This window comes from Schistocerca americana, chromosome 1, assembly GCF_021461395.2.
Source record: "Schistocerca americana isolate TAMUIC-IGC-003095 chromosome 1, iqSchAmer2.1, whole genome shotgun sequence".
Lineage (NCBI taxonomy): Eukaryota > Metazoa > Arthropoda > Insecta > Orthoptera > Acrididae > Schistocerca > Schistocerca americana.
The window spans coordinates 421,951,113-421,978,643 of record NC_060119.1 but is presented as its reverse complement, the minus strand read 5'-3'; the positions used below and the strand labels follow the sequence as shown (position 1 = coordinate 421,978,643).

At 40.0% G+C, this 27,531-nt stretch overlaps 1 protein-coding gene across 1 annotated transcript in view; it reads left to right on the top strand.

Moving 5' to 3' along the window:
* Positions 1-27,531, top strand: part of LOC124556458 (synaptotagmin-14) — a 579,934-nt gene that overhangs the window by 525,797 nt on the left and 26,606 nt on the right. Inside the window, exon 9 of the mRNA XM_047130444.1 lies at positions 13,614-13,777. Coding sequence (XP_046986400.1) covers positions 13,614-13,777 — 164 coding nt within the window. The remainder of the gene's footprint in view (positions 1-13,613; positions 13,778-27,531) is intronic.

The window sequence follows — 27,531 nt, the reverse complement described above, 5'->3', positions numbered from 1 at the left end:
GACAGTACATGGAGTCCCTGAGAGGTCGCCCCCTCCTCCCCAGTAGTCGACAGTAAATGAGAGCTGAGCCTAGCTGGCAGCATCCAGCACATCCAGCGCCCATTTCTGCAGGACTGGTGTGGGCAGGCCTCGAGTGGTCGGTAACATTGGCAGTTGCCAATGAGCGGATTGTCTGGAGCCAGTCTGTAAGGAGCCCACATAATGTAAGTCATAGACTGAAAACAGTGCGCCAAAAAAACATGGAAAATGAGGTAGAAAACTGAGTGTGCAGAAGCACTAGTGATGAGATTTCCTTGTGCAAAAGCACATAGAATCAAAGTTGTTGTGTGAGATTATGTAGGATAAAAAATTGTTGTGTAGAAGTACTCAGGAGGGAAAGGTGCCACACAGGAGCACCTGAGAGGAAAACTGGCCACATGAAAGCACTAGGGATGTAATGTTGTGCCAAAGCATCAGGGAAAAAAAGTATGTTGTGTGGAAGCTCATAGGATAAGAAAGTGTTGTGTGGAAGCACTAGGGAGAGTAATTTGGTGTACAGAAGCGCTTTGGAGGGCAAAGTATTGTGCAGAAGTACTTGGGATGAATAGTTGCTGTGCAGAAGCAGTTGGAACAAATGTTGGGTGTGAGAATGCACTTGGGGTAAATCTCTGGTGTACAGATGCACTTGGGAGAAATTAGGGTGTTGCGTGCTTGAATTAGGCATGTAAAGGGAATGTCTAAAACACGTGCAAGGATGAGGTACAAAAAGCAGCAGAAAGTGCATTCATGAGGTAGGAACGGGCTAGGACAGGCGGAGAAGAGGAGGCACAATGATGGAGTCATCAGAGGAAGAACCATGGAGGATCAAAGTAGAAGACTGTGCAGCTGCTGTGTTTGGGGGAGGAAGCTGTAGCGATGTAGTCCAGTCGTAGACCCTTGTGGAGCGCTGGGGACAAAGACAGGAGGCGTGTGGTGTCATGATAATGGTGGCCATGGGGTCTGGTGTGCCAGGAGTATGGTGCAGCACCAGTGGTGTCCAGAGGTGATGGGCCTGGGAGCATGGAGGTGCAATGGCTAGGTACCTCCAGAGCTGTGAAGACGCTTACTACAGGATTGGATGCTGTGCCTGAGACTGTGGCGGAGTCTGAAGGCCAGGAACCCCAAAGGGCAACTCTGACGTCATGGAATGCACGCCAGCAGTTCCAGAAGACAGCGTTGCATCTGCCAGTAGTCTCACAGTAACGAGTAGATAGAAGGTAGCCATGCACTAGACACTGGAGCAGGCGCAACATACATCATCTCAAAATATGTAGTGGAAATGAATTGGGCACAAACACGGAAAACTGGTAACAGAAACTAGTGTGTACCAAGCAGACCAAAAGTCACATAGACCAGAAGAGAAACAACAAAACTTTCACTGCGTGCGAAAAATAAAGACCCACAACTATCATGATGCCAACAGCTGTGGGACAAGAAGTACAAAGGTGGCACAGGAACCACAAAAGCCACAGGAAGAAACGAAAGAACAAGCAAAGCACTATGCACCTGGGCTAGAAGGGCAAATGTAAGCACTGATTTGGAAAAACAACGAACACTTCATTACCAGTTAAAGTATCTGCCATAGGTGGTCAAAAAGTTTTATTGAATTAAAGGAACTTAAATTTCCTTCTTGGAAACAAGTCTTGAAATAGTCATGAACGAAATAAATCCTTCTGGTTTTAAGACAAAATAGTAGCTGAGGCAGAGTGCCTAATAATTGTAAATAGACGAAGTATTCTAACCTGAAGTTAATCACTAAATAGTTACGGTGACCAGAGGCTGGTGATAAAAAATAATTTATTTAATGCCTCTAGAACGAAAGTAAACACTGCTATGAAATGTTACTACTTTTTACTACACAAAGCACTATAGTGTACTAGGATAAAAGTTCAAGTTCCGACAGTACATTCCAAAGTTACAAATGTTTTGTAAACCACGTCTTTCGTAAATGGATTATGTTTCCCTAGGATTTCTCCAAAGCATCTCAACGTGGCACCTACTATTTCTCACGTTTTTATGTGGTCATTCCACTTTAGGTTGCTCTGGATGGATGCTTCCAGGTGTTTTACATTAGTTTCTGTTTGTAGTGATTTGACATCAATAGACCTATTGTAATTGTACAGTATTGGATTTGTAGGCCAATTTTTGTGCCCTAAATTATGTTTGGTTACATTTGGTGTCATCTCCCAGGACCTGCACCAATCAGCAATCATCTTAGGTCTTCCTGCAATTTCCTACCGTTTTCTGTTGTTGCTGTCTTCTTGTTCTCAACCGCATCTTCTGTGAACAGCCTCATGGACTTCTGACATTAAACGCTGGATCATCTATATTGGTGCTGCTTCATGGGTATGCCATGACCAATCAATAATGTAATGCGATTTTATCAGTAGTACCAATATGTTACGTATGTGTATTTTTGATGGCTATAGAACAAGTAAATTACAACTGTAGTGTCACATGTATTTGGTACTTGAAATATTGTGTATTTTGATAAATAATTAATACTAATAAATGCCGGCCATGGTGGCCGACCGGTTCGAGGCACTTCAGTCCGGAACCACGCGGCTGCTGCGGTCGCGGGTTCGAATCCTGCCTCGGGCGTGGATGTGTGTGATGTCCCTAGGTTAATTATATTTACGTAGTTCTAAGTATAGGGGACTGATGACCTTAGATGTTAAGTCCCATAGTGCTTAGAGCCATTTTGAATACTAATAAATAACATATTTTTGATTTATGTTCAGTGATCTGTAATCACACTTGCATAATATAATAGGCAACCTGCATGTGTGTTGTACACATACTGCTACTCTCCACCCCAAAACACCTACTTATGGAGGAAATTTAGCTGCGTTCATTACCGCCCCCCTCCTACTTACATTGTCGCATGACAGCTAGCTTGCATCCTTTTGTGGTAATGCCATACAAACTGTAAGGTTCCAGTGTAATTGTACAGGTGTACTACAACAAGCAGCATGGTGTGTTTTTATACACACAACGTTACTCTACACCCCAAAACAGTTACTTAAGCGGGAAATTTTGTGAAAATAGCTGCCTCATAGTATTTTTATATGTGATATGTCATTCCCAAGTGAACATTACATCCCATTCAGGCAACTGTATAGAACAACCAAAGTAAAGAAGAAGGTAAAGCCAACCACCTGTTAATGTTGGAAGGTACCTTAGCAGGAGTCACTATAATGTATGAATAAATCTGATATTGCTTTAGCAGAACCAAGACGAGTTTTCTTACAAAATAATACAGAGAAGCTAGACCTGGAAATGTCATTGTTTACTTTGTTACAAAGATCAAATGAATTTCTTATGATCGGAAATCTGTAATCATACTTCCGTATTATGATAAACAATTGACTCACATAAAAATAAAATCTATACATACAGGGGACAGACTGCCATGGGATCGCAATCAGTAAAAGATGCTAAAATATTTTGGGAATGCCCTCCTACGTAGAGAGAGATGACCAATGTAATAGAATAAGAAAAACCAGAGTTGACATGGAAAGATTCAGATTTTTCCCCAGTGTGAACCTGTATACTATTCAGCAAATGATTTGTTTGATTACACTGGGTCATTTAGCAAACAAAAAAATTCGATTCTGGTGTCAGATTTGTGACTGTATTCAGCAGGTTTCAAGTAGATCGAACTCCAATACGTGGAAAAAGTCAACAGATGTAATTAATTAACATGGAAAAATTTGGGTGTCTAATAAAAGCTTCATACATTTTTTCCCCTGGTGCTATTCGAAAGTGGAATGGTCGAGAAGTAATCTCTGAAACCTATGCCAAGCACTTGGATGAGAACTGTAGAGTAGTTTGTTACAGTTTTGTTGTATGTAATATGCTGTATGGAGCAAACTGTCAAAACTTGTGTGTGTATTGAGTATTGAACCGGGGACCTAGAAACGACAGAGATGCTTAGTCCCGCCATAGCCCTCAGTAGTTCACAACCCCACAGCAGGCCAAAACAGCCCACTCACCTTGCAGCCACTCCACAAGGTTGTGCGTTTTGGCCCCCAGTGGACTGGCATGCCTTTCCGCTCGGGAAGCAGCGCATTAGACTGCGCGGCTAGCCAGGTGGGTGTCAAAACTTTGTTTGTTTGTCTGTAACTGAAACACTATCAGAAATATTAAAAAAATCGTTTATATGAATGAATTTTTATTCAAAATGTGTTGCATTCAATGCAAAGTCATCAATTTTGACACAAAATACACTGATTTGTATTAGAATTTCTAACATCTATTTCATACCCTATCGATAATCCTCATCCAAACATTTCTTAGCTAAACAGCACAGTGCAATCAAGCAAATCATCGTCTGACTGGTATGTAGACCTGTGTGGATGGAAAAAACAGAATATCTAAATCTTTCTATACAGGCATTGATTTCTCTAATTCCGTTATCATGACCATTTCCCCTCATATAGGATAGTGCCGCATCGTTTTATAGAATGTATCCCATGACACTCTCTATCCTGTATGTACAGATGTTATTTATACATAAGCAGGTTGACTATCACAGTATATGATTATGATTACAGATCTCTAATCACTAAAGAAAAATTCATTCGATCGTTGTACCAGAGTAAACAATATTATTACCGCATCTAAGAGGAAACTGTCTGCACTATTTTGTCAAAAAAATCGTCTTGTTCTGCTAAAACCGATATCAAAGTTAGCCATACATTATAGTGACACATGCTAGAATAATACATGTACACAGCTAAATTTCCTCCCTAAGTAGGTATTTTGGGGTAGAGAGTAATAGTATGTGTACAAAACACATGCGGGTTACCTATAGTAAAATGCAAAAGTGATTAGAGATCTCTGATCATGAATGAAGAAAAGTCGATCTTATTTCAAAATAATATTGTCGATATTAGTTATACAAAATACATAACATTTTGAGTACAAAACCCGTGACACTACTATCTTAATTTAATTGTTCCATAGCCATAAAAATACGCATGCATCACGTGTTGGCACTACTTATAAAACTGCATGTGATTGGTTGATTGTTACATTTTGACACACCATTGCAGTTCATGAATAGGACATCTTCTTCGTTGCTGTTCTTGGTGACTTGTGAGGTACTAGCCATGTGGCTTGTCCTTCTGTTTAGTAGCAGGAGCAGGGCAACTTGCACAAGCAGTTCCGCACAACCTGTAGACTCTTTAGATGCCTTGAGGCAGCGTTACCCAACACTACTGTAACATTACACAACACTACTGTGGTGTGTTCCAGCACAGGTCGCACCAGTGTGAGGTAGAGGATGACACCTAGGCACAGTGGAAGTATGGACATCCAGTTAAGCACAGGGAAGCAATCAGGCCTTGGTAGGTCACTGGAGGGGGTTGTCATTACAGCTACACACAGAAGTCCCCAATTCCTGGGGAGGAGGGCCGTGAGCTTTGATGCACATTCAATCACATACCAGATGTGTTCGACTGGGTTCAAACCTGGTGATCTGGGAACCAGAACATCAGCTGGAATTCACCACTGTGTTCCTTGAACCACTCCATCGCACTTCTAGCCTTGTGACATGTCACATTATCTTGTTGAAAAATGCTACTGCTGTCAGAAAGCATGATCATCATCAAGGGTTGTAAGTAATCTGCAACCAGTGTATGATACACCTCGGCTCTCATGGTGTCTTGCACGAGCTCCACTGGACCCATGGATGCCCACATGAATGTCCCCCAGAGCATAATGGAGCCACTGCCAGCTTGTCTCTTTCCCACAGTACAGGTGTCAGGGAATTGTTCCCCTTTAAGACAATGGATTTGCACCTTCCCATCAGAATGATGAAGAAGGTATCAGAATTCATCAGACCACTATGCCAATGCCCAGAGCTGGTGGTCAGGTGACCATTTCAGTCAGAGTTGCCAATATCATGGTGTTAACATTGGCACATATATGGGTTGTCGGCTGCAGAGTTAAGAGTGTCTAGTGCACTGTGTTTTCAGATACGCTTGTGCTCTGCTCAGCATTAAAGTCTGATGTTAGTTCCACCACAGTTCACTGCTTGTCCTGTTTTACTAGTCTGCCAAGCTTGCGACGACCGATGGGGGTGGCCACCAAACTCAAGACATCTGGACATGGTTTCACCTTGGTTTTGCCATGTGTTGAAGACACTCACCCCAGCACTATTTGAACACCCAAAAAGTTGTGCAGTTTTGGAAATGCTCACAATCTGCCCTCGCTCAAATGCAAATAGATTGTGCGCCTTTCTCATTCCACACAAGGATAGTGTGCTCACTGATACTACACTGTGTATCACTAGCAGTCATTCTTTGTCAGGTGACACTGGATGGTTTTATATTGATAGTAGGTCAGTCGACACAATGTTCTGGCTGATCAGTGTATATTACAAATAGGACTAAGCATTTATAGATGTAAAAATATTTCCTTTCAAAAACACCATTCTAATCAAGTAAGTATTAAGCTACGAGTAGCAGATACATAGGAAAACTGAGGAGTAGCAGCTTCCTTACTAATTTACTCATTTTAATATAAATGGCGTAAGTGTGAATAGTATTAATCAGTGCAATGACAGATTATTGTTAATTTAAGTTTCTGTCGTATCTTTGTGTTATCTTACTGTATGTCCTTGAAGTTCCTCCTAACTGATGGGATCTACAGAACATGATGAATGAATGACTGAAAGGAATGAATGAATGTGGATGGGAAGAACTTATACCCGCTCCAGGTAATCAGAAACAGTCAGATCTGGAAGACTCATTTAGAATTCCTTTTATAAGTGCTTTAGTATTGATACTGCAGTCTTTTAGTAGGCAAAATGAAATGTAGCCTATGGACATTTTAGTTTTAACTCTATGCACATTTTCACTGATTTCCTTTTCAGTAGCAGGTAGCTACATGGGTATTTGTAGCTGTATGGTGTATTGTAAGAAACTGTGCTTTGAGTTTTATTGCTATGTGACTTAATTTTAATTAATTGTCCACAAGGTTGTGAAGAACCTTATGCTTTTCAATTAAACGATCCTGATTTCTAACTTCTCTCTTTATCTTTATCAGCTTTGTGCTACCAGTTACTTGTTTTACTGTCTTTAAAATTGCTTTGTTGTTACCATCATGGTTCTGTATTGCCTTATCACTTTGAATTCATTTTGCATTCTATAGTAAGTTCTTGCAGCTTTTTTGTATCTGAGAAAAAAGTGTAAGATGTTTCAGTCACACTTGACATGTGAACATGTGTTATTGCCACTTATGGTCATAGATGTGCAGTGAACCTGCTTTACTGCCACACCCAAGTGCTATGGTCAGGAAGAGGCTTGGTGGTGGGATTTTGAGGGGAATTGACAAGAGTTTTTTTGTCAGTGACATACTTTTTTCTTGCCGTACCTCGCTAGATGCTACAAACAAACATTTATCTCTAATGTCCATACTGGTCTGTTGCTCTGGTAGTATGGCTGGATCACTGATCCTGGTGATAAGCATCTTGTGCTATCATGTCAACTGCACAAAACAAATGTTGCATCTCCAAATGGTCAGTTTCTAACGTGACCCATAGAGCATAATGTCTTTCACGAATGTATGAAAAGCATGGCAAAATTAACAAATGAGCAAAACTTTACATGCATGTGTGTGGGGAGTTGCATTAAATTGACCCACATGGTCCAAGGCTAGAAAGATCAGAGACATGTCCAGCTCACAGTGACTGCCTGCTTTGTCCCATATGGGCCAGTGTGTGTCACACCATTGCCGAAATTTGGCTAAGGGTAAATCTGCACACACAGGCTGCTGAATGCTGGGCACTGTGTGCTTGTGTTGGTGGCTGTGACTACTGTTCCACCATTCATATGTTTCTGCGGAGTGGCCACCACACAGATCCCCCCTTGGAGAGGGGACTTCCATAGCTCAATAGAAAGTGTGGTCATCAGTCTGTGTCATGTGTGTGTTTAGAGTTCACATGCTGTGTGGTGACATCAGTGTGAGCATGCTAGTGAGGTGTCAGTCAGTGGTGGAAGGGCGGCAGCTCATGGCGTAAACACGCGGGGCTGGTGACCATGCAGTGGACATGTTCTCGCGCAGTCGGCTAGTGACAGAAGTGGCAACCGGTGCTGGCTAAGAAGTGCCTGTAGCAGTCTGCAGTGTAGAAGAGGGGCTGTGAGTCACTTGGAAAGACGTTTCAAAGGCTGATCCACTGATAGCTTAATAATGACACAGAGCATTCACTTGTATTACAGCTAATGCACTACAGCAGAATGAAGCTCACTATTTTAATAATTCAGAATGACAACCAGAATGACAAATCCAAGGTTCATGAGTCACACTGCCCCACAAGTTCACCAACGGACTCAGTTGTGGATGCACAGCGCTGCACTTGGTCCAGTCTCAATGCTTGAGACAGTAGAGGTACAGATATTGCACTTTAAGTATAAACGTGCATGAGTACAGTGTCACTGTGACTTGAATGTTGGTCCCGGAGCTGTGACAGACAAGACTGGTGGTGCAGAGGGTGATGTCTGGATCTCAACAGGAATGTTGAGTATGAAAACTGGCATGGACTTTGATCCTGCCTCAATGTCCAACGTGGTGGAAGCCTAGGGATGTGAATGCAAGTCTAGGAGCTATGATAGACAAGTAGCCATTGACATGGAAGATGGTGTCCCATATGTAACTGTAGATACCGGCTACAGACACAACAAGCTGGAAACAATGTCTCTAAAGCAGACTGCGGCTGAGGGGCACCATATTCTAAAAATGTGTGGCGACTGTGGCACATGCTTGCTGTATTGAGCGATGTGGCATTCTGACGATGCAGCACGGGTGTTTGAAGCAGATGTGGCAGCTGGTGTGTGTGAGGTAGTGTGCTGGCAGCTGTGGTGGGGGTGACCCATGGACCTGTGGTGGGGATGGTCCAGGTGGCAGTACTAGCTTCCTGGGCAAGTTGGTGGGAGGTGTATGTGTCAGTGCGATGACAGCTGGCTGCAGGTGTGTGTCTTTGTTGGCTACAGGTGCTGGTTCTGTCTTATTGCTGTTGGATGGAGTGCCATCTATTTTCAAATCTTCCGCCGTTTTGAAGAAGTGATTGGCTGCTGGAGCAGCAAGACACAGACCAGCTTGGCATTGTCAACTGAGGCTGTAAACAGCTCCCCATTGCACTCAGTGTCCAATGTTTTTTCTCAACAGGCGATCATGTGGTGTGGTCTGGAATAGGGTGCCTACAAATGTGGCTGTACCACATTGGTACACAACATGTCATGCATGCTGTGCTGCAGCTTGGAGTGCACGAACACTTTTCCTGTGCCATGCCGCATCCGTATGTGGGCTCAGAAACTGTCCATGTCAGTGCACAGATGTTCTGACAGAGCAGGAGGCTGGTACTTCCTCTACAAAACTACCTGGGATTGCGAAAGGTTGCTCGTAAATGAAGTCAACAGACAACATGTTGATCTCCTCCTTCAGCATTACTCGCAGGACCACCAGCACCAGTGGGAGTGTGTCTGTCCAGGTGGTGTTGTGGCATGTGAGGGTGGCTTTTGGAGTCCCAAGGAGCCATTTGACCATGCTATTTGATGCTGGGTGGTAGCCATGGCTCTGTGTAATCAGACGTGACACAGTCTGGCGATGTGTGTGAACAATGCACACTCAAACTGGCGGCCACAGTCTGTTGCCAGGTGTTGACAAAGGGGATGGCAATGGTCTTAGCAATGATGTCCATGATGGGCATTGCCTCTGGCCGGTGTGTGAAGTGGTCCACTATAGTTAATAGATTCCAATTGCCTCAGAAGAGAGGGAGTGGACCAACGAGGTCCACATGGACATGTGCAAACTGAAAGTGTCACGTCAGTAAAGGCGCCCACACGTGCGTGGATGTGCTTCTGTACTTTGGCCTGCTGGCATGTGGTACAAGTGCATGTCCATTCATGGTAGTCCTTCCAGAGCACAGGCCACATGAAATGTGCAGCCACAAGCATTGCAGTGGCGTTGGTGCCAAGGTATGATAATCCATGGACACGGTCATAGGTACTGCACTGGAATTTTTCTGGAATGAGCGGTGTGTGCCAGTTGAAATGTCGCACCAAATCTTCCTTGAAGAGCCAGGGACAGGCACTAGCTCCAGTTGCAGACCAATGGAGGTGTCGTGATGGAAACTATGCAGTTCTTCATCACGTTGTCAAAGTTCACAGGGGGCTGAGATAACGGCACACGTTCGGGACAAGCAGTCAGCAACTATACTGTCTGTCCTGGAAATATGGCAATTGTTTGTTGTAAATTGTGACACATATTCTACTTGCCGGAGTTGGCACAGTTAACACTTGGAGTGATTGTTTCTAAACGCATGAGTTATCGGTTTATGGTCGGTGAAAATGAAAAATTGTCAGGCTTCCACTGATGGGTGGTAATGTTTCACAGCCACGTGTACCACAAGAAACTCAGTTGCAGCTGGCATTTGGGTAGGTGGAAGGAGGATAACATTTTGTTACTTCATTGACAAAGTATGCGTTGTACCAGAAGAAGTTGCTCGGTGGCTGCTCTACTGTCAATAGAGTACTGTTAAAATGACTGGAGCTGCATTGCCATTAGTACAAGCCAGTTCAGTGGTGGCGGGAATGACTGCTACTATGATGCCTGCTGCCCTCTGTCCATGAATGTGCCAACTGGTTGACCTGTGTGGTAAGATCTGCTAACTGTTGTGAACTAGCTGAGGCAGGTTGGCAGAGGCTGCAGGAGGTGTGTGCTACTGCAGAGATGGTGTCATAAGCTGCCACAGTGCTAGGTGCTGTCGCCAGCACCTTGTGCATCCCGTCAGCCAAGTATGCAATGGCGTCCACCTGCATCTCTCTCTGCAGTGCTATTACTGCCTCCACCTGAGTGGGGAGACTGCACACCCAGATAGTGTGTTAAACTGAGTTTGGTACCACATCAGACAGTGTGAGGCTCTGCAAGTGGTGCAGGAACATAGAAGATCTCCAATGGCTGCATTCCTCTTGGCACAGCAATTCATGCACTCGTTTTTGCTCTGAAAACGAGATCTGATGGATCAGTTGTTCATTCAGTCATTTGTAAGAGGACTGTATTGGTCGGATGGTGATTAAGTCCCATACTTTGGTCGTGTAGTTTTGGTCAAGCTGGCTCACTACATGCCTGAATTTTTTGAGGTCACGAGTTACATTATTGCTCATGAAGACCACCTCCACTTGGCTGAACCACTTGGCTGGGTCACAAGGGCAAAAAGGAGGCAGACTCGACAACAACCATCCAATGCTAGCCCCCACTTCAGCAACAGTAGGAGAGTTGGTGTGGTGGGGCTTTGCATGCCAAAACCTTCCTGAGCTGTCTGTGGGTGCACTTACACCATGCATGCAAGGCATGTCTGTAATTCACTCTCCAGCCTCTGGCTGCACGCAAGACAATCTTCTGTAGGCTTTTGTACTTCTCCTAAATTCAACATCCTGGCTTTGAGTCAAGTTTTTGTACAAGGAAAAAGCACACAAAGGAAACAACATGACAAAACAAAAAACACACACACTCACCAGAAGGTTCTCAAATGAAGCATACACACAAAAAATGGAATTTATATATGTATATATGTTCACCCAAAAAAGTCGATCATTTATCTCTACAGAGCAATGTTCAGACGTGGTATGATAAGCACCAGTCTATTCGTGGTTCCACGACATTTGTTCTGATGAATATTCATCACAACGTGTTAGCCTCAGGTCATGTTGGGGTTACCAGTGAAGTATGGACATGTGTTATCACCACTTACAGTCCTAGATGTGCAGTGACCTGGCTTTTCTGACACATCCATGCAGTATATGCAAGGAAGAGGCTTGGTGACAGGAATGGGATGGGAATTGACAAGGGTTGTTCTGTCGGTGACACACTTTTATTTTGCTATACCTTGCTAGATGTTATGAGTAAACTCTTATCCTTAATATCTGTACTGGGGCATTGCTCTGCTGGTATGACTCAACCACTGATCCTAGAGGGCACACACTCTGGCAATAAGCATGTTCTATGGCCTGTGAACCAAACAAAACAAAGGTCATTTCTCCAAATGGTTGTTTCCAGTGCAGCTCGCAGAGTCTCATGTATTTTGCAGATGGATGAAAGACACTGCAAAATGAATGACTAGGCAAGAATTCTTGTACACTTTTGTGGGGAGTCACGTTAACTCGACCCACATGGTCTGCAGTGAGAAAGATTAGAGGCGTGTGTCGCATTGCATTATCCATCTAGCACTGACTACTTGCTTTGTTTCGTTTGGTCCAGTGTGCATCACACCATTGCCAAAATTTGGTGCAACAGTAAATCTACATACATGGGCTGGTGAATGCTGGGTACTATTTGTGTCTGCTGTGACCACAGTTCCGCCACACACTCATTATCTTTGATAAAGCTGAGGAAGTTGAATGTTTCAGAGAATTTTCTGATACTTTTTGTTACCCAGTTCTTGAAAGCTGATTTCAGCATATAATATTTTAGGAAGTGTCCAGTTGGCCATCTTACAATGCAAACTCACACCTTTTTGATACACTGCAGCTTCTGTAACTAACTACTTTTGTTTGGTTTGCTGCAGATATTTTAAGTTTTGCAATGTGACCAAAATGGTCTGAACACAAGGTTTGTAGCCATTACTTTGGTTAACATTTGTTAGTATGTGGTCAACAATGAAAGATAAGTGTTTGTTTCATCTTGTTTCATTAGTCATCAGTTGTGATATACCATAACTGTACAGTGTATTGAATATCCTGTTGCTGACTTAAACCACTTTCATTATATTAATATTTAAGTTTCTCTAAATAAAATTATATTATTTAGAAGTACACATCTCATGTAGCACTGCCATTAATTTTGTGAAAAATATGTCAACACTACCTTTGAAGTCCTAAGTAAACAAAGTATAATTAGTTTTTTAATGAATTTTGTTCTTTTATTTCTATCAGTGATTATTTACAATGTTTTTCTTTACTTAAATGAATCATATTATATAATTCCTAACTTTGAATTGAAATCCTTCCTTAACGTAAATTCATGAGTCTCCACCTCTCTTTAATGATTTACTATAGTCACATGATAGATCATAAGAAGGTAGAACTATGTATTTCATTTCATTTCAGTTCCTTTGCACCAGTGCCAGAACTATGGACTTTTACTCATTCACCTCTACCACAGACTTTTTTATGGTCAGTGATCTAGGGAAGAGCACTTCTAGCAGAGTTTTTGTAAAGCAATTTGGAACTTGGTGTCTGTACTTCTTATTTTTAATAAAACTACTCTCACTATCTTGTATCAGGAATATCAGTTCAGTTGTTTCATATTTTATTCAAAAAACTGCAGTGAGTTTTCCTTATTTACGTTGCCAGGCAATATTATATTGGGCGCTGTATGTTGTCTGGACCTTGTACCATGCTTTCTCCTTTGAACAGTGTTCACTTCATTTCTTGAGAAGATGTGTGTGTGTGTGTGTGTTTTTTTCCCCCTACAGCGAATTTTCTACATTGTCTACAAACTTTATAAGAGTACAGAACTATTCACATGTTCTGTCCAATTGCTTCTCATTGATTTTTTTTATTATTTATAATTTTTTTCATTTTTGTTTACAGCTAAACTCGTCAGCCTCAGACCTCCTGAGCCTGGCTAGAAGTGACAGCACAGGATCAACACATTCGATGCAGCATGGAGGAGTCCCAGAGCTCCTCCTTGGTCTAGCATACAATGGGACTACTGGACGGCTGTCTGTTGAAGTTGTCAAAGGAAGTCATTTCAGGTAATTCACAATATGCTTGAAGACACAAAAAAATCAACATTTTTTTTCTTTTCTATCCTCTCCTTGCTTTTCTGTAAGTACAGCTATCCAATATAGTTAAGTGATAGAAATATTCAATCAAAATTTCTTTCATGCATTGGATAATCCACTAAAAACACAAATGAAAAAACACACACAAAAGTTATGAAAATGTGTCAGTTTTCAGAGTCAGTGGCTCCTTCTTCTGGTAGAAAGGTTGAAGGGAAAGGAAGAGGGATGAAGGAAAAGAATTGGCAAAGTTTAGGAAATGCAAAGGTTATGAAAAAATCACCAAGAAATCCAGGTTAGAGGAAAGTTACCAGATAGAATGACAAACAAAGACAGATTGATTTCTGGGGCCTGCCAACAATCAGTGTTTCTCTAGCTGCCACTCAATGAGTAAATTTTTTATCCATCTAATTTTACTTTATGTAATTTTCAGGAATAACTTTTGTTGTTAAGTATAGGCAACAAATATAAAACCATATAAGTTAATTTCTATTTCAAGTGAGCAGTAGTTAGCTATATGTGTCAGTTCTGTTGATTACACTCACATTACGTAGCACAAAGAACACAAATGTACTGTGCAGAAACCCTGATAATGTAGTGCAATAGGAAGTATCATCTACTGTGCACTTCACAATGGTCTGCAGAGTACAGATGCAGATGTTTATACCTGCAACATTTTTTGCTGTTGACACAAATACCTGTGCTCTTTTTTGTACTGGCATTCCCTTTATTTTCTAAAATCTCATCTAACTGCATAATTTCACCTTTAATACAATGTTTGACTAAAAAGTAACCATATTAAGGATATAACATTCTTCATTTTTACTTCTTCACAACTTTCAGTTTATAACCTTCAATATAGTCCTCTCCACGTGGCTCCATGCAAATTTTCCAATGCTCAAAACAGTGTTTGAAGTTATCTCCTGAAAACATGTTCACAGAATTTTTCTACCATGCCTTCAACTGTCTCAAATCTTGTTCCTTTTTGCAGATTTTGCTTTCAGGGACAGAAAAAAAGTCATATGGAGCGAGATCTGGTGAGTAAGGTGGATCTTATGTTTAGCCAACTAAAAATTGACAGGCATTAGCTTCCTGCACACCATTTTTGAACACACTTTCCACATTTGAATATGTTCATGTAAAATCTGCCAATGTTTACAATATCAGCAATGACATGATTACTCAATCAATGGTCTTTTCAGGTTAAACCTCCATTTTCTCATTGTCTTCATCTATTGTTGATGTTGAGTGTTGCCCTAGGCATGACTCATGTGTGTCTTCTCAGGCCTCTTTGTACCACTTAAACCTGTCAAAAACTTGAGTTCATGAAAGACATTCATCACTCTACCTGTGTTTAATAAATAATGGACCTGTGTGGTGGACTTCCCAAGTTTCACTAAAAATTTCACATTAATTATTGCTCTTCCGAAACACTACGAATTTTTTTGACAGGCTGCAGACACATTGTCTCACACACATAGGTCACGGCCCAACTGCAAGTCTGGGAGCCATGAATGGGTAGTTGGAATGATGAGAGGAGGATCAGATATCAGCAGTCTAGTGGTTGACACTGAAATCCATACTGTTTGTCTATTTAAATAATCAGATTTTTTCAGCCAAATCTTGTATCACACAAAACTGTAAATAAATTATCATACTCTACATTTCAGACCTAATGACAGAGAAGTTTGTTTCTGTTTTAGCATTTCATCTATTTTTTCTCTTCATCTTATGAGTTAATGTTGATTTTGAAAAACATTTAGGAGCATTTTATCCTGGATCATTCCTTAATTATGTGTTAAAAATATAGTCAGTTCCATGTCTAGCTTCATTTGGTCTTTCTAAATACATTTTCTAATTTGTTTTCTTCTGGATAATGTATTAAGAACAAACATATTGTTATCACCAAATTTTGTTAGGACATGCTCTCTGTTTTTATGGAATTAGATATAAGTTTCCACTGATGCCTCATTCTTTAGTTTTTGACCTACTTTTGCATTCAGACCTCTCACTATCATCTTGTTTTGAGAGTTGCTGTTACTTATCAACTTTTTGACTCTTCCTAGAGGTCTTATACCTCCTCATTGGAAAATGAGCTTCTTGGTGTATTGATTTACATGATTTACTTGGAATAGCTATCATTTATTTTTAAAACAAGTCTGGCCATTCTGTCTGAGATTCCTTTGGCATCAGTAATATTATTTTTTTGCATCACTTCTAGTAACTCTGCTGCAGCCAAACACAGTATATACTGTGACAACATTTGTTATATGAATACTTTCAACCCTTTCTAGGGTTGCCAGTGTGATTCTTTATATTTGTATGGTAACTATTGACAGGATTTCTACAAAACTAAGACTGGAAATTAGAGATCATCAGAAAAGCACAAGTAAATTATAATTGTATCTGTTTTACCAGTTCTTATTAATTACATTCTGTGGTTTCAAATTCTTGTTAATGTAGTAGGAAATAATTGGTAGTCTAAATAGCTCCCCTTTCGTACATAGCATAATAACTCTTCTTCTTTTTTTTCCTTGTAACTTTGTCCCACAACAACATGGAGTCAGCGTGGTTACTATTGGATTTGGCATGATTAATTTAAGGACTGGCTGGATGCCCTTCATGCAGCCACTCCATTACCTTCCAGGAAGGAATACTTCTACCCCAAACTATCTGTGTGTGTTGTTAACCATATGATAGTGTATGAATATTTTCTAAATTTTGAGAGTTGTGTAACTGTGGCAGGATTGAGTACTACCTGCCTGTACTTCTTTTCCTCCTTTTCCTCCTCCTCCTTCTCCTCCCCCTCTTCTTTCTTCTTCTTCATTTCTGCCAAAGCAGGTCATCCACAGAGCCTCTTCCTAATTTCTCTTTTCTCCCACAGTCTGTCATTGTTCCTCTCTGTCACTGTCCATGTGATTTCCTGGATTGTTCCATTCTTTTCTAGGGATACACCATTGACAGTCCCAATTCCTATATATTTGTTTGGACAAATCTGTCTTTCATTGGGGCCATGTTAGTTGTCATATGTGACACATCTACTAAAAGGCTTTGTCACTTCTGGTACTGGTTTTGATCTGAGGCATTTTTTATTGTTGGAGGCAAATGAGCTGGCTTGCTGCCCCTTCATAACTTCACAATAGCCCCATTGGCTGTCAGTTTCCAGGGTTCCTTGTGAGTTAATGAGCATTGTGCTCTCATTTAAATACATGCCCGAAAGAGTCAGCCTATAGGAATTGTGATATGAATCCTGTCATTCAGGAAAATGTGCCGCAAAAGATGCAGATTCACCTTGAGGTGGGGAAACTCACAGGAGTCTAATGTCTATTGAGGCCTAAGTGACGTAGTGTGCGAGTGAGACAGACAAGAACCTATGTCATGGGGAAACCCGGTAGAAGGCATTTTTGGTCAAGGAGACATAGCAGTGTTAAATATGGCAGACCTAAGATAGGCCATAAAGGGAAATATTTATGAAAACTATTTAATTCTGTAGTAATACAGGGAATGAAGCCACACTTATTTTAATCTACCATCCTTCATAAATTTTCATGGTGATCCCAATAAAACTTGAATGCTGATGGTGTCTATAATAGTTTAGGATTTACTGTTAAAGTCAAATTAACAAGTTTTGTAACAAAGACCTGAATGCTAAAATCTGAACACTTAGGTCAATCTTAATGATCGACATTTCTTATAGAAGCACTTCATTAAAATGACAAATCTTGTAAATATCAATACTGTAACATTATTTGTTTAAAAGATGTAGCAAATTTAAATTATCAGTACTTTCAGAAAGCATCAGATCATCATTTCTTCAACACAAAACACATTGAATGATGCCAGCAAGGCAATCACATTGAATCATTAGGTAGTAGAATATTTGTTGTAAAGTTTAGCCCATAATGGTTACTTTTGTACTTTACTTATTTATCAGAAAGTACTTTGGTGCAAGGCTACTGGCCATGGCATTCAAAGCTAAGAAGGAAACTGTATTGGTTTTATGTAAAAGAATTTAACTTTTATTATGTAATGGATATTATTATTACTTCACTTAGAATGTGAAAGTGGTCAAGTTTGATTATTTAAATATGTTAAAATGTAAAATAATGTAGCATAAACTGTAGCCTATCAGATGGATGGCTTCAGGAAAACGGAACTTCCCTAGTCAGTTGAGCAACAATGTTCGGCGTGCGGGAAAAGCCAGCCGGGGATGGGCAGAGGGATAGTTCTGGTTGATACATCAAAGGGAACAGTGCAGCTTGAGACACCAAAGGGTACAGTTCGGATTGAGACACAAAATCGGACAGTAGGTCATTAGGCAGCTAGGAAATGAAACAGCTTCACTTTGTGTGGTATCGCAGGACTTAGTCTCTGAGTGGTGAGCAGCCGTGTGCTTGGTGTGAACTCTAAATTATTTTGTGAAATATTGGACTTGTAATTTGCGATGAGATTCTCAATGATCAAACTGTGTCAAATGGATATGTACTTGAGTCTAATAGTACCTCTAAATACAACCACTTTCACTGTTAGTTTGCTTTCTGAATAAACATTATTCTAACCAAATTGCAACTGTGCGGCCTGTATCATTTATGGGTCATTAATTAGTTCCTGATATTATTATTCCTGTTATTATATGTTAAGTTAACTTTGTATCTCACAAACTTGCCATCAGCCAGACAGTTTAACCAAAGGGTCACAAGTCACTAATTTAGGATTTGTAATGTAACAGGTGCGGTTCAACCCCTAGACGAGTTTGAGCCAAGCAAATTTCGACAAAGAGGATCCACATGTGAGCCTGAACATCTTTGGGAGGTTAGCTTGCAATTGGATTCTCACCTGGGACAGGAATCTAAAAAGGGTATGTTGAGGGATAAGAATCTTGCAAAGTGTTGGAACAGGACTGTATTTTGGAAAGTGTTAGTTGTGAAATATGAACTCTGGAAAGTTTAGAATTGGATTTGAATTCTGCAAAATGTTTACAAAAGTATTATCTGAACTTCGATAGGCAGGACCTCTAGCAAAAGTTAAATGTGAGATTGGTTCAGGACTGAATATTAGGTTTCTTTAATAGTTGTGAAATTACAATAGTAATTTTCACAGTTAACAATATTCTGTGATCTGAGTCCCAAGTCTGTGGCAGAGTAGGCAGTTTGTGTGGGGGCTCTGAGCTACGAGCTTTGCAACAGTTGTGTGCACTGAGTTTTATTATTGGTTAGGAGTGATAAAAAAGTAACGCGGAAGAAGAGGCAACATCGAAAGCATGTGGTGCTAGCCAGCAGTGGCATCTTCAATGGCGATTCATCATGCAGTGGTGGTTGCAGTATCACAGCAGAGGCTACGAGATCTTCAGCATTGGCTTCAACTGCAACATAGGCAGCAATACCATGGCAGCAGGATCCAGCACGACAAAGCTAAATACCTGCATTGATAGCGATATTATGTATCATTCTGTAGTTCAGTCGCCAATAATAGACGTCACTAATATTAAGCAGTCAGCCAGTTCGCATGGGTCCAAAAATACTAGCTAGCTGCTTAGCCTGAAGTCAGATCGGGAGAGTGTGAACAGTGGTGAATTTTGTAGGGCAAACAGTCTGAAATCAGGCAAGGGAGACGCCTCTTGGGGAGACATAATGTGGCAATTAATGCAAATGATAAGAGAATTGGGATCCAAAATTGATTCTGTTAAAACTGATATGGGTGATGCAAATTTAAAAAATGGTTCGCTTCAATCCAAAATAGATTTTGTTGTGAAAGATGAAGTAGGTAAAATGGCTAGTGGAATTGAGTAATTGATGGATGGAAAATTTAAAACGGTTCAGGATGAAATGGGCAAAATTACTGATGAAGTTGAAATACTTGACTCTAAGGTAGATCAAGCCAAGAAGAATTTCAGTGGTAAGGTGGAGAAGTTGCAGACAGATCTGGGAGGCAAGGTAAGAAATTGTATGAGTAGGCAAGATGCTCTAATGGCTGAAATGACAGAGGCTATTAGTAACTTATCCATTTGAATAGGGGAAGGGGGAAAGAAGCAGATAAAATAAAGAAACAAGTACACTACTGGCCATTAAAATTGCTACACAACGAAGATGACATAATACAGACATGAAATTTAACCGACAGGAACAAGATGCTGTGATATGCAAATGATTAGCTTTTCAGAGCATTCACACAAGGTTGGCACCAGTGGCGACACCTACAATGTGCTGACATGAGGAAAGTTTCCAACCAATTTCTCATACACAAACAGCAGTTGACCGGCGTTGCCTGGTGAAACATTGTTGTGATGCCTCGTGTAAGGAGGAGAAATACATACCATCAAGTTTCCGACTTTGATAAAGGTCAGATTGTAGCCTATTGTGATTGCAGTTTATCGTATCGTGACATTGCTGCTTGCATTAGTCGAGATCCAATATGGAATTGGTGGGTTCAGGAGGGTAATATGGAATGCTGTGCTGGATCCCAGCAGCCTTGTATCACTAGCAGTCAAGATGACAGGCGTCTTATCCAAATGGCTGTAACGGATCGTGCAGCCATGTCTCAATCCCTGAGTCAACAGATGGGGATGTTTGCAAGACAACAACCATCTGCATGAACAGTTTGACAACATTTGCAGTAGCATGGACTATCAGCTCGGAGACCATGGCTGCAGTTACCCTTGGTGCTGCATCACAGACAGGAGCACCTGCGTGGTGTACTCAACAATGAACCTGGGTGCACGAATGGCAAAACGTCATTTTTTTGGATGAATCCAGGTTCTGTTTACAGCATTATGATAGTCGCATCCATGTCTGGTGACATCGCAGTGAACGCACATTGGAAGCGTGTATTCGTCATCGCCATACTGGCGTATCACTCGGCGTGATGGTATGGGGCGCCATTGGTTACACGTCTTGGTCACCTCTTGTTCACATTGATGGCACTTTGAACAGTGGATGTTACATTTGAGATGTGTTACGACCCGTGGCTCTACCCTTCATTCGATCCCTGTGAAACCCTTCATTTCAGCAGGATAATGCACAACCACATGTTGCAGGTCCTGTACAGGGCTATCTGGATACGGAAAATGTTTGACTGCTGCCCTGGCCAGCACATTCTCCAGATCTCTCACCAATTGAAAATGTCTGATCAATGGTGGCCGAGCAACTGGCTCGTCACAATACGCCAGTCACTACTCTTGATGTACTGTGGTATTGTGTTGAAGCTGCATGGGCAGCTGTACCTGTACACGCCATCCAAGCTCTGTTTGACTCGCCCAGGCATATCAAGGCTGTTATTAGGGCCAGAGGTGGTTGTTCTGGGTACTGATTTCTCAGGATCAATGCACCCAAATGGCATGAAAATGTAATCACATGTCAGTTCTAGTATAATATATAATTGTCCAATCAATACCCGTTTATCATCTCATTTCTTCTTAGTATAGCAATTTTAATGGCCAGTAGTGTAGAAGCTGGCATTAAAATTGAAAATGATGAAGTTAAAAAGCAAATCAATGAAACAAAAAGCGAGTTGAATTCTTTAGCTGTACATCAAACCTCTACAGTGATCAATGTTGCATGGATGAACTCATGAATGGTCAAATGTTTTGGAGACGATGGGAAATATCACCCAGAAAATTTTCTAGCTGCATGCAGGAATGGTTTTATAAAGGGAATGACCAACGAGGCAAAGATAAAATTCATGAAAAGACATTTAGAAGGTGAGCCCCAATCCTGGGCAAATATACACAGTGATACGTTCACTACCTATGAAATATTTGAAAGCAGTTCTCTGAACAAGTTCTGAGATGAAACGAAGCAAATGTGACTTCAAAATGAGCTTCTGAATGGGCCTACATTTAGATATGGGATTGGGTCAATGTGAGAATTTTGCAAATGTGAACTTGTGAGATTAATGCATGTGAAACATCCATTGGGAGTGCTTACTGAAATTACGATGTTGAAAAAGTGGTTACCGGAAAAGTTGCTGTGGGGTCTAGTGCACAGTCCTAGCAACTCAATAGACAAATTTTTGGACTTCATAGAAAAATTAGAAATTTTCTAATTCGTTTCACTTCCTAGCTGCCTAATAACCGACTGTCTGCTTTTGTGCCTCAATCCGAACTATACCCTTTGGTGTCTCCAGTCAAACTACCCCTTTGGTGTCTTGACCAGAACTGTCCCTCTGCCTCCCCTCAGCCGTGTTTCCCCAGATGCCAAACATATTTAAATAATCAAAGCTTGACCACTTTCACATTCTAAATGAAGTAACAATAATATCCATTACATAATAAAAGTTAAATTCTTTTACATAAAACCAATACAGTCTCCTTCTTAGCTTTCATGCCATGGCCAGTAGCCTTGCACCAAAGTGCTTTCTGATAAATAAATAACAAAAGTAACTATTATGCACTAAACTTTACAACAAATATTCTATTACGTGATGACTCAATGAGATGCCATGCTGTCATCATTCGATGTGTTTTGTGTGGAGGAAATTATGATCTAATGCTTATCTGAAAATACTGATAATTTAAATTTACTATAGCTTTGAGACAAATAATGTTACAGAGTTGATATTTACAAGATTTGTCATTTTAACCATGTGCTTGTATATGAAATATCAATCATTAAAATTGACCTAAGCATTCAGGTCTTTGTTACAAAACTTGTTAATTTGACTTTAACAGTAAATACTAAACTATTATAGATATGAACAACATTCAAGTGTTATTGGGATTACTATGAAAATTTATGAAGGATGGTAGATTAAAATTACTGTGGCTTTGTTCTCTGTATTACTACAGAATTAAATAGTTTTCATAAATGTTTTCCTTTATGACCGATCTTAGGTCCACCTTACTTAACACTGTTATGTCTCCCTGGCCCTTCTATTAGGTTTCCCAATGTTGTAGGTTCTCATCTGTCTCACTCTCACACTACATCGCTTAGGCCTCAATAGACAATAGTTGCCTGTGAGTTACCCCACCCTGTGGTGAATCTGCGCCCTTTGTGGCACACAGTCCTGAATGACAGGGTTCATTTCACAATTCATGTAGGCCGACTCTTTCGGCCATATATTTAAATGAGAGTGCAATGCTTGTGAACTCACACACCTCCATTTCATAACATGTTGCTGTGCCACATAAGTTATGAAGTAGCACCCAAATTTATAAGACACAAATTCTTAATACAATAACATAACTATCCTAAGCACCTGATCAATAGTGTAATTATTTGTAGTGGTGTTGATGCAGCATGCTTTATATTTAAAGAAACTTATGTCTAACATAAATCATGAATTATGGCATATTAATTAAATGCCAAATAAAACTATATATTTATCAAAATTGACTATCTACTGAAATGTCACAGAAATATCAGCACCACTGCACTCACTTTCATAGAAATTTCTTGTCACAATGAAGTCTCCAGCAGTGCTCCACAGGTTTGGAGCTGAGTACACTGGTGAATTTCTTTATGGCTCTGCATTCCATTGCCATCATTTTTTGGAAACAGATCTTTTGAGTTTTGAATTGGGTGTAGATACCAGAAAATAAACACTTTCCGAAACCACCCAAGATCTGCACTGAACATTTCCCCCAGTGGAATCGATACAAACAGATCTAAACTACACAGTAAACAATTGATTTACAGCATTTACAAGATGCTCATAAATTCTTCACTGATTGTGACACGTTATTCAAGTGCCAATAGAGACTTGCATCTCATGTCAGATGTCCAGTCGACTTCATTGGCAAATTAATATCTTCTTTTAATTTAAATAACTCCCTTCAACTCAAAACTAACGACAAATATGAACAAATCTCAGACCTTGTTTAATTTCGTGCAGTGAAGTAGATAAACATACATTTGTCTTCCTAGGTAAGCATTATGAATTTTCATTTTCCAAATTTCTCTGACCTCCATGCACTCAAATTGGCTATACCATAATTTATAATTTGGAAATTACAATAAACATAAAACCATCTAAAAACTCAAGTCTAATACATACATACACATAAATAAATCCCTTATATACCCCTAAAAACTCAATTTATATGTGAATAGTACAATGATTTTTGACTTGATACCATTCACCAAATAATTGAGTTCTGTGACCTCCTCGCACCCAAATGTGCATCTAAACTATCTCTTTATAATTCCACAGAACTTGTGCCCAAAAAAATCATTATGTGACAAAACAACAAACAAGCCACAACAAATCCTGAAATAAAACATTGCAAATTACCTCTCCAAATAATCTTTTAATCTAAACACAGATACACTTATTTCTTAACCTATCTTCCCCTTCTCTTCCATGTCTAGAGTACACAAATCCTGTTCGATACATGCCTCAATTTTGTACTTGTCCCAGAATTATTCATCAAATGCTTCTCTTACCCCAATTTCATTTTTCTCCCTTCTAGACCCCTTGCTATCTTAAACTTCTCTCGAGTCCACAAATGAGGCAATAATGATCATAATGTTCTACTGTACCATTGTAAATCAGTTACAGTAAAATCACATTTCTACTTAAGATACCATTCTGCCCAAATATCACTTTTTATATTACAATCAAATTCACTGTATTCTCCTTTAAAATTATCAATATTAGTAGCTACAATATCATTATCATGAAATAATGCATTGCTTTTCACTTCCACGTCATTACAAACACCTTCATGAACAGCACTTTCAACAGCCGCTGATACATCATACAACTCACTACATAAAACCTCATTTACCTCTGTTGACAAATCACCAATATAAAAATGACTCACAGTTTCACCAGCCTCTGCCATTACATCTCATAAATTATAGCTACAGCATTGTGCAATTTCAGAATCAACAGTACCATTAAATTCCGCTGCATTTTGATTTAAACCTGACCATAATACCTTATCCTTTCCTACATGCTCCTGTGCCACATTAATTGCAGATCACATATCAAATTCAGATCCAAATTCATTCTCAAACAAACATTCAAGATCCAGAGATCCATCCAGAATTTCGGGTTCACCTCCATTAGTAGAAAGATATGCACAGATTTCTTCCTCTGAAGTATCAATACCAGCAGCTTCAACTTTCGTGACTTCAGCACATAAAATATCATTACTACCTCCCTTCAAAAATAATTCACCGGTATCTGCCAATACATACACAAATTCATCAACAGCTCATGAGACTAATGCTACACCGCACTTATTAACCTCCTTAACAACTTTCACCTGAAACTTCATCACCTTCATCACTATAATCATTACTGCTGGTTAGTACCTCTTTAGAATGTTCTATCTCATCTAACTCCACCAAATTCAGCTCCACCCCAGCCTCCTTTTGGCACATAGAATCTTTCATTGTATTAACATTCACACATTCTTTTGTCTTACATTCATAAAACAAATCATTTAGCCCAAAAATAGTCATCATCATCTTTATCATTATCTTTCATTATCTTAGGATTATGCCTTTTATTTATGATATGATTTGGAAATTTACCTGTTTGATTCTCATCTCTTGCTAATTTCAGTTCAATATTCTGAACCCTTTCTGCCAATTTATTAACACCCATCACATTTCCGTTTACTCGCATCCTATTCATTGCCGGTTTATTTTGCCATCTCCGGACCTGAGATGGAGTGAAACTTAGTTCACCGATCTCCCTTTATGCTGGTTCATTTCGCCAGGTGCTGGTCCCTCAAATCTATGTTCTTGGTGTCTGTCCCTGTCACGAAGTATCCGTTCCCATTACCCCTTTGAAATTTATCATTGGATGTGTTCCTCTTACCAATTCCCTTATCAAAACTTTTGTTTGTGTTCTGTTGAGAACTTTCTGGATGTCTTTCATAGTATTTACTTGGACAGTAGTTATGATTTCCACTCTCAAAACTATTTGTATTCTTACTTTGTGGTTTAAATTTCTAATTTCTGACACTTGCAGTTCAATCCCTAGACAAGTTTGAGCCAAGACATTTCAACGAAGAGGAACCGCATGTGAGCCTGAACACCTTTGGGATGTTAGCTCACATGCTGTGAGATGTTCATAGCTACCATGGCAGTCTCAGGGCACACTGGCAGTCCCCACTGTATTTTGCCCCTATAGGTAATCCCCTACAGCATGTGGACAAGAGGTTGGACATGAGGAAGACATCTATCACATCATAACTGTCATTTGTTAGTGTAGATTAGCGAAGCCTAACATGGTATCAGAAAAACTTGTTAGATTTTCTTGCTTCATTTCTGTGGTAAAATATAGTATGACTCATTCCAGGTAATAAAACATTATCTCTTATGTTGGATATAATGTACACAGGGTTGATCGTAATCATTAATTCTGAATCTCATGCTAATTTGGCTAACACTTTCATGGTCTTCTCTCACCACCTACTGTTGTTATTTTCATCAATTCCCACTTTCATTTCTCTTCTCATTTGAGATCTCAGAAAACACCTCTTTGAATGTCTTTCACACTAATTAGTATCTGGAAATAAAATTTAAATGCTTAACCTAATGTGTACAAAAAATTATGCTCTAGACAACTGCTCACTCACTAAGCCACAAAAATCAGATAATTTGATGTTTCTGAACATTTGTCCGTAACGACTTCTTTATTGTTGAGATGTTAAACCCTTCCTTTCAGAACGTTTTGTCAGATGTTTATCTTAAAATCTTCCTTTTAGTTTCCTTTTGTCACAGATTCTGTGGTTAAGCTGTTCTTATATGAACTTCAATAAATACCACTTTTTTCTTATTTGCATCTCCAGGTATTTCTGTAATGAGAGCTTTCTTTCCTATTGTTGTAGTGGGCTTCATTTCGGAGATTATTTTGGAACACCACTTGATGCTAGGCTATTTTGTTCAAGCCTCCTTAGCTCTGTCCAACAACTGCAACCTGCATCCATTTGAAACTGCATGCTGTACTCTAGCCTTGGTCTCCCTCTACAATTTTTACCCCCTCCATTATCTAACTGACTATTCCTTTATGCTTCATGATGTGCCTTATCAACCGATGCCTTCATTTAGTCAAATTATGTCATAAATTTCTTTTTTCCCAATTTGATTCCATATCTCCTCATTAGCTGCCTGATATATCAATCTAATCTCCATCATAATCAGCAGCTGCAGCAGCAAGTCGTATACTTCTAGCTCACTCATTTGTTACATAGTTTAATTCTTAATTTCTTTGCTTGTTTTTGGTACTTGCATTATTTAATTCATAAATTTCGGGCGTATTATAGTATTTGAGAGTTGTAGCATCGCGTTTTAGTACCTGAATAGTGTAAATTCGCGTAGTCGTTTGTCTTCTGTTTTTGTTTTGAATGGCCAGTGTTGGTTGGTCACAGTCAGTGTGCTCCCTGCCGCCGTTGGATAAGCAGCTGCAGCAGCAAGTCGTATACTCCTAGCTCACTCATTTGTTACATAGTTTAATTCTTAATTTCTTTGCGTGTTTTTGGTACTTGCATTGTTTAATTCATAAATTTCGGGCGTATTATAGTATTTGAGACTGTAGCATCGCGTTTTAGTACCTGAATAGTGTAAATTCGCGTAATCTCCTTCCGCCGCCGAGCAGTGTCAGCAGTGCGCAAGTAGCAGCATTACTTCATTTACTAGGCAATCTTGTATTTTAATAACCGTTTAAATTTTGTCAATTTGTTTGCGCTCTCTGTAGATTAGTTCAGACGTTCTTTGCAATTCAGTTTTTAGCATGGATAGGGACTGCAACTGCTGTGTTCGGATGCAGGCTGAGTT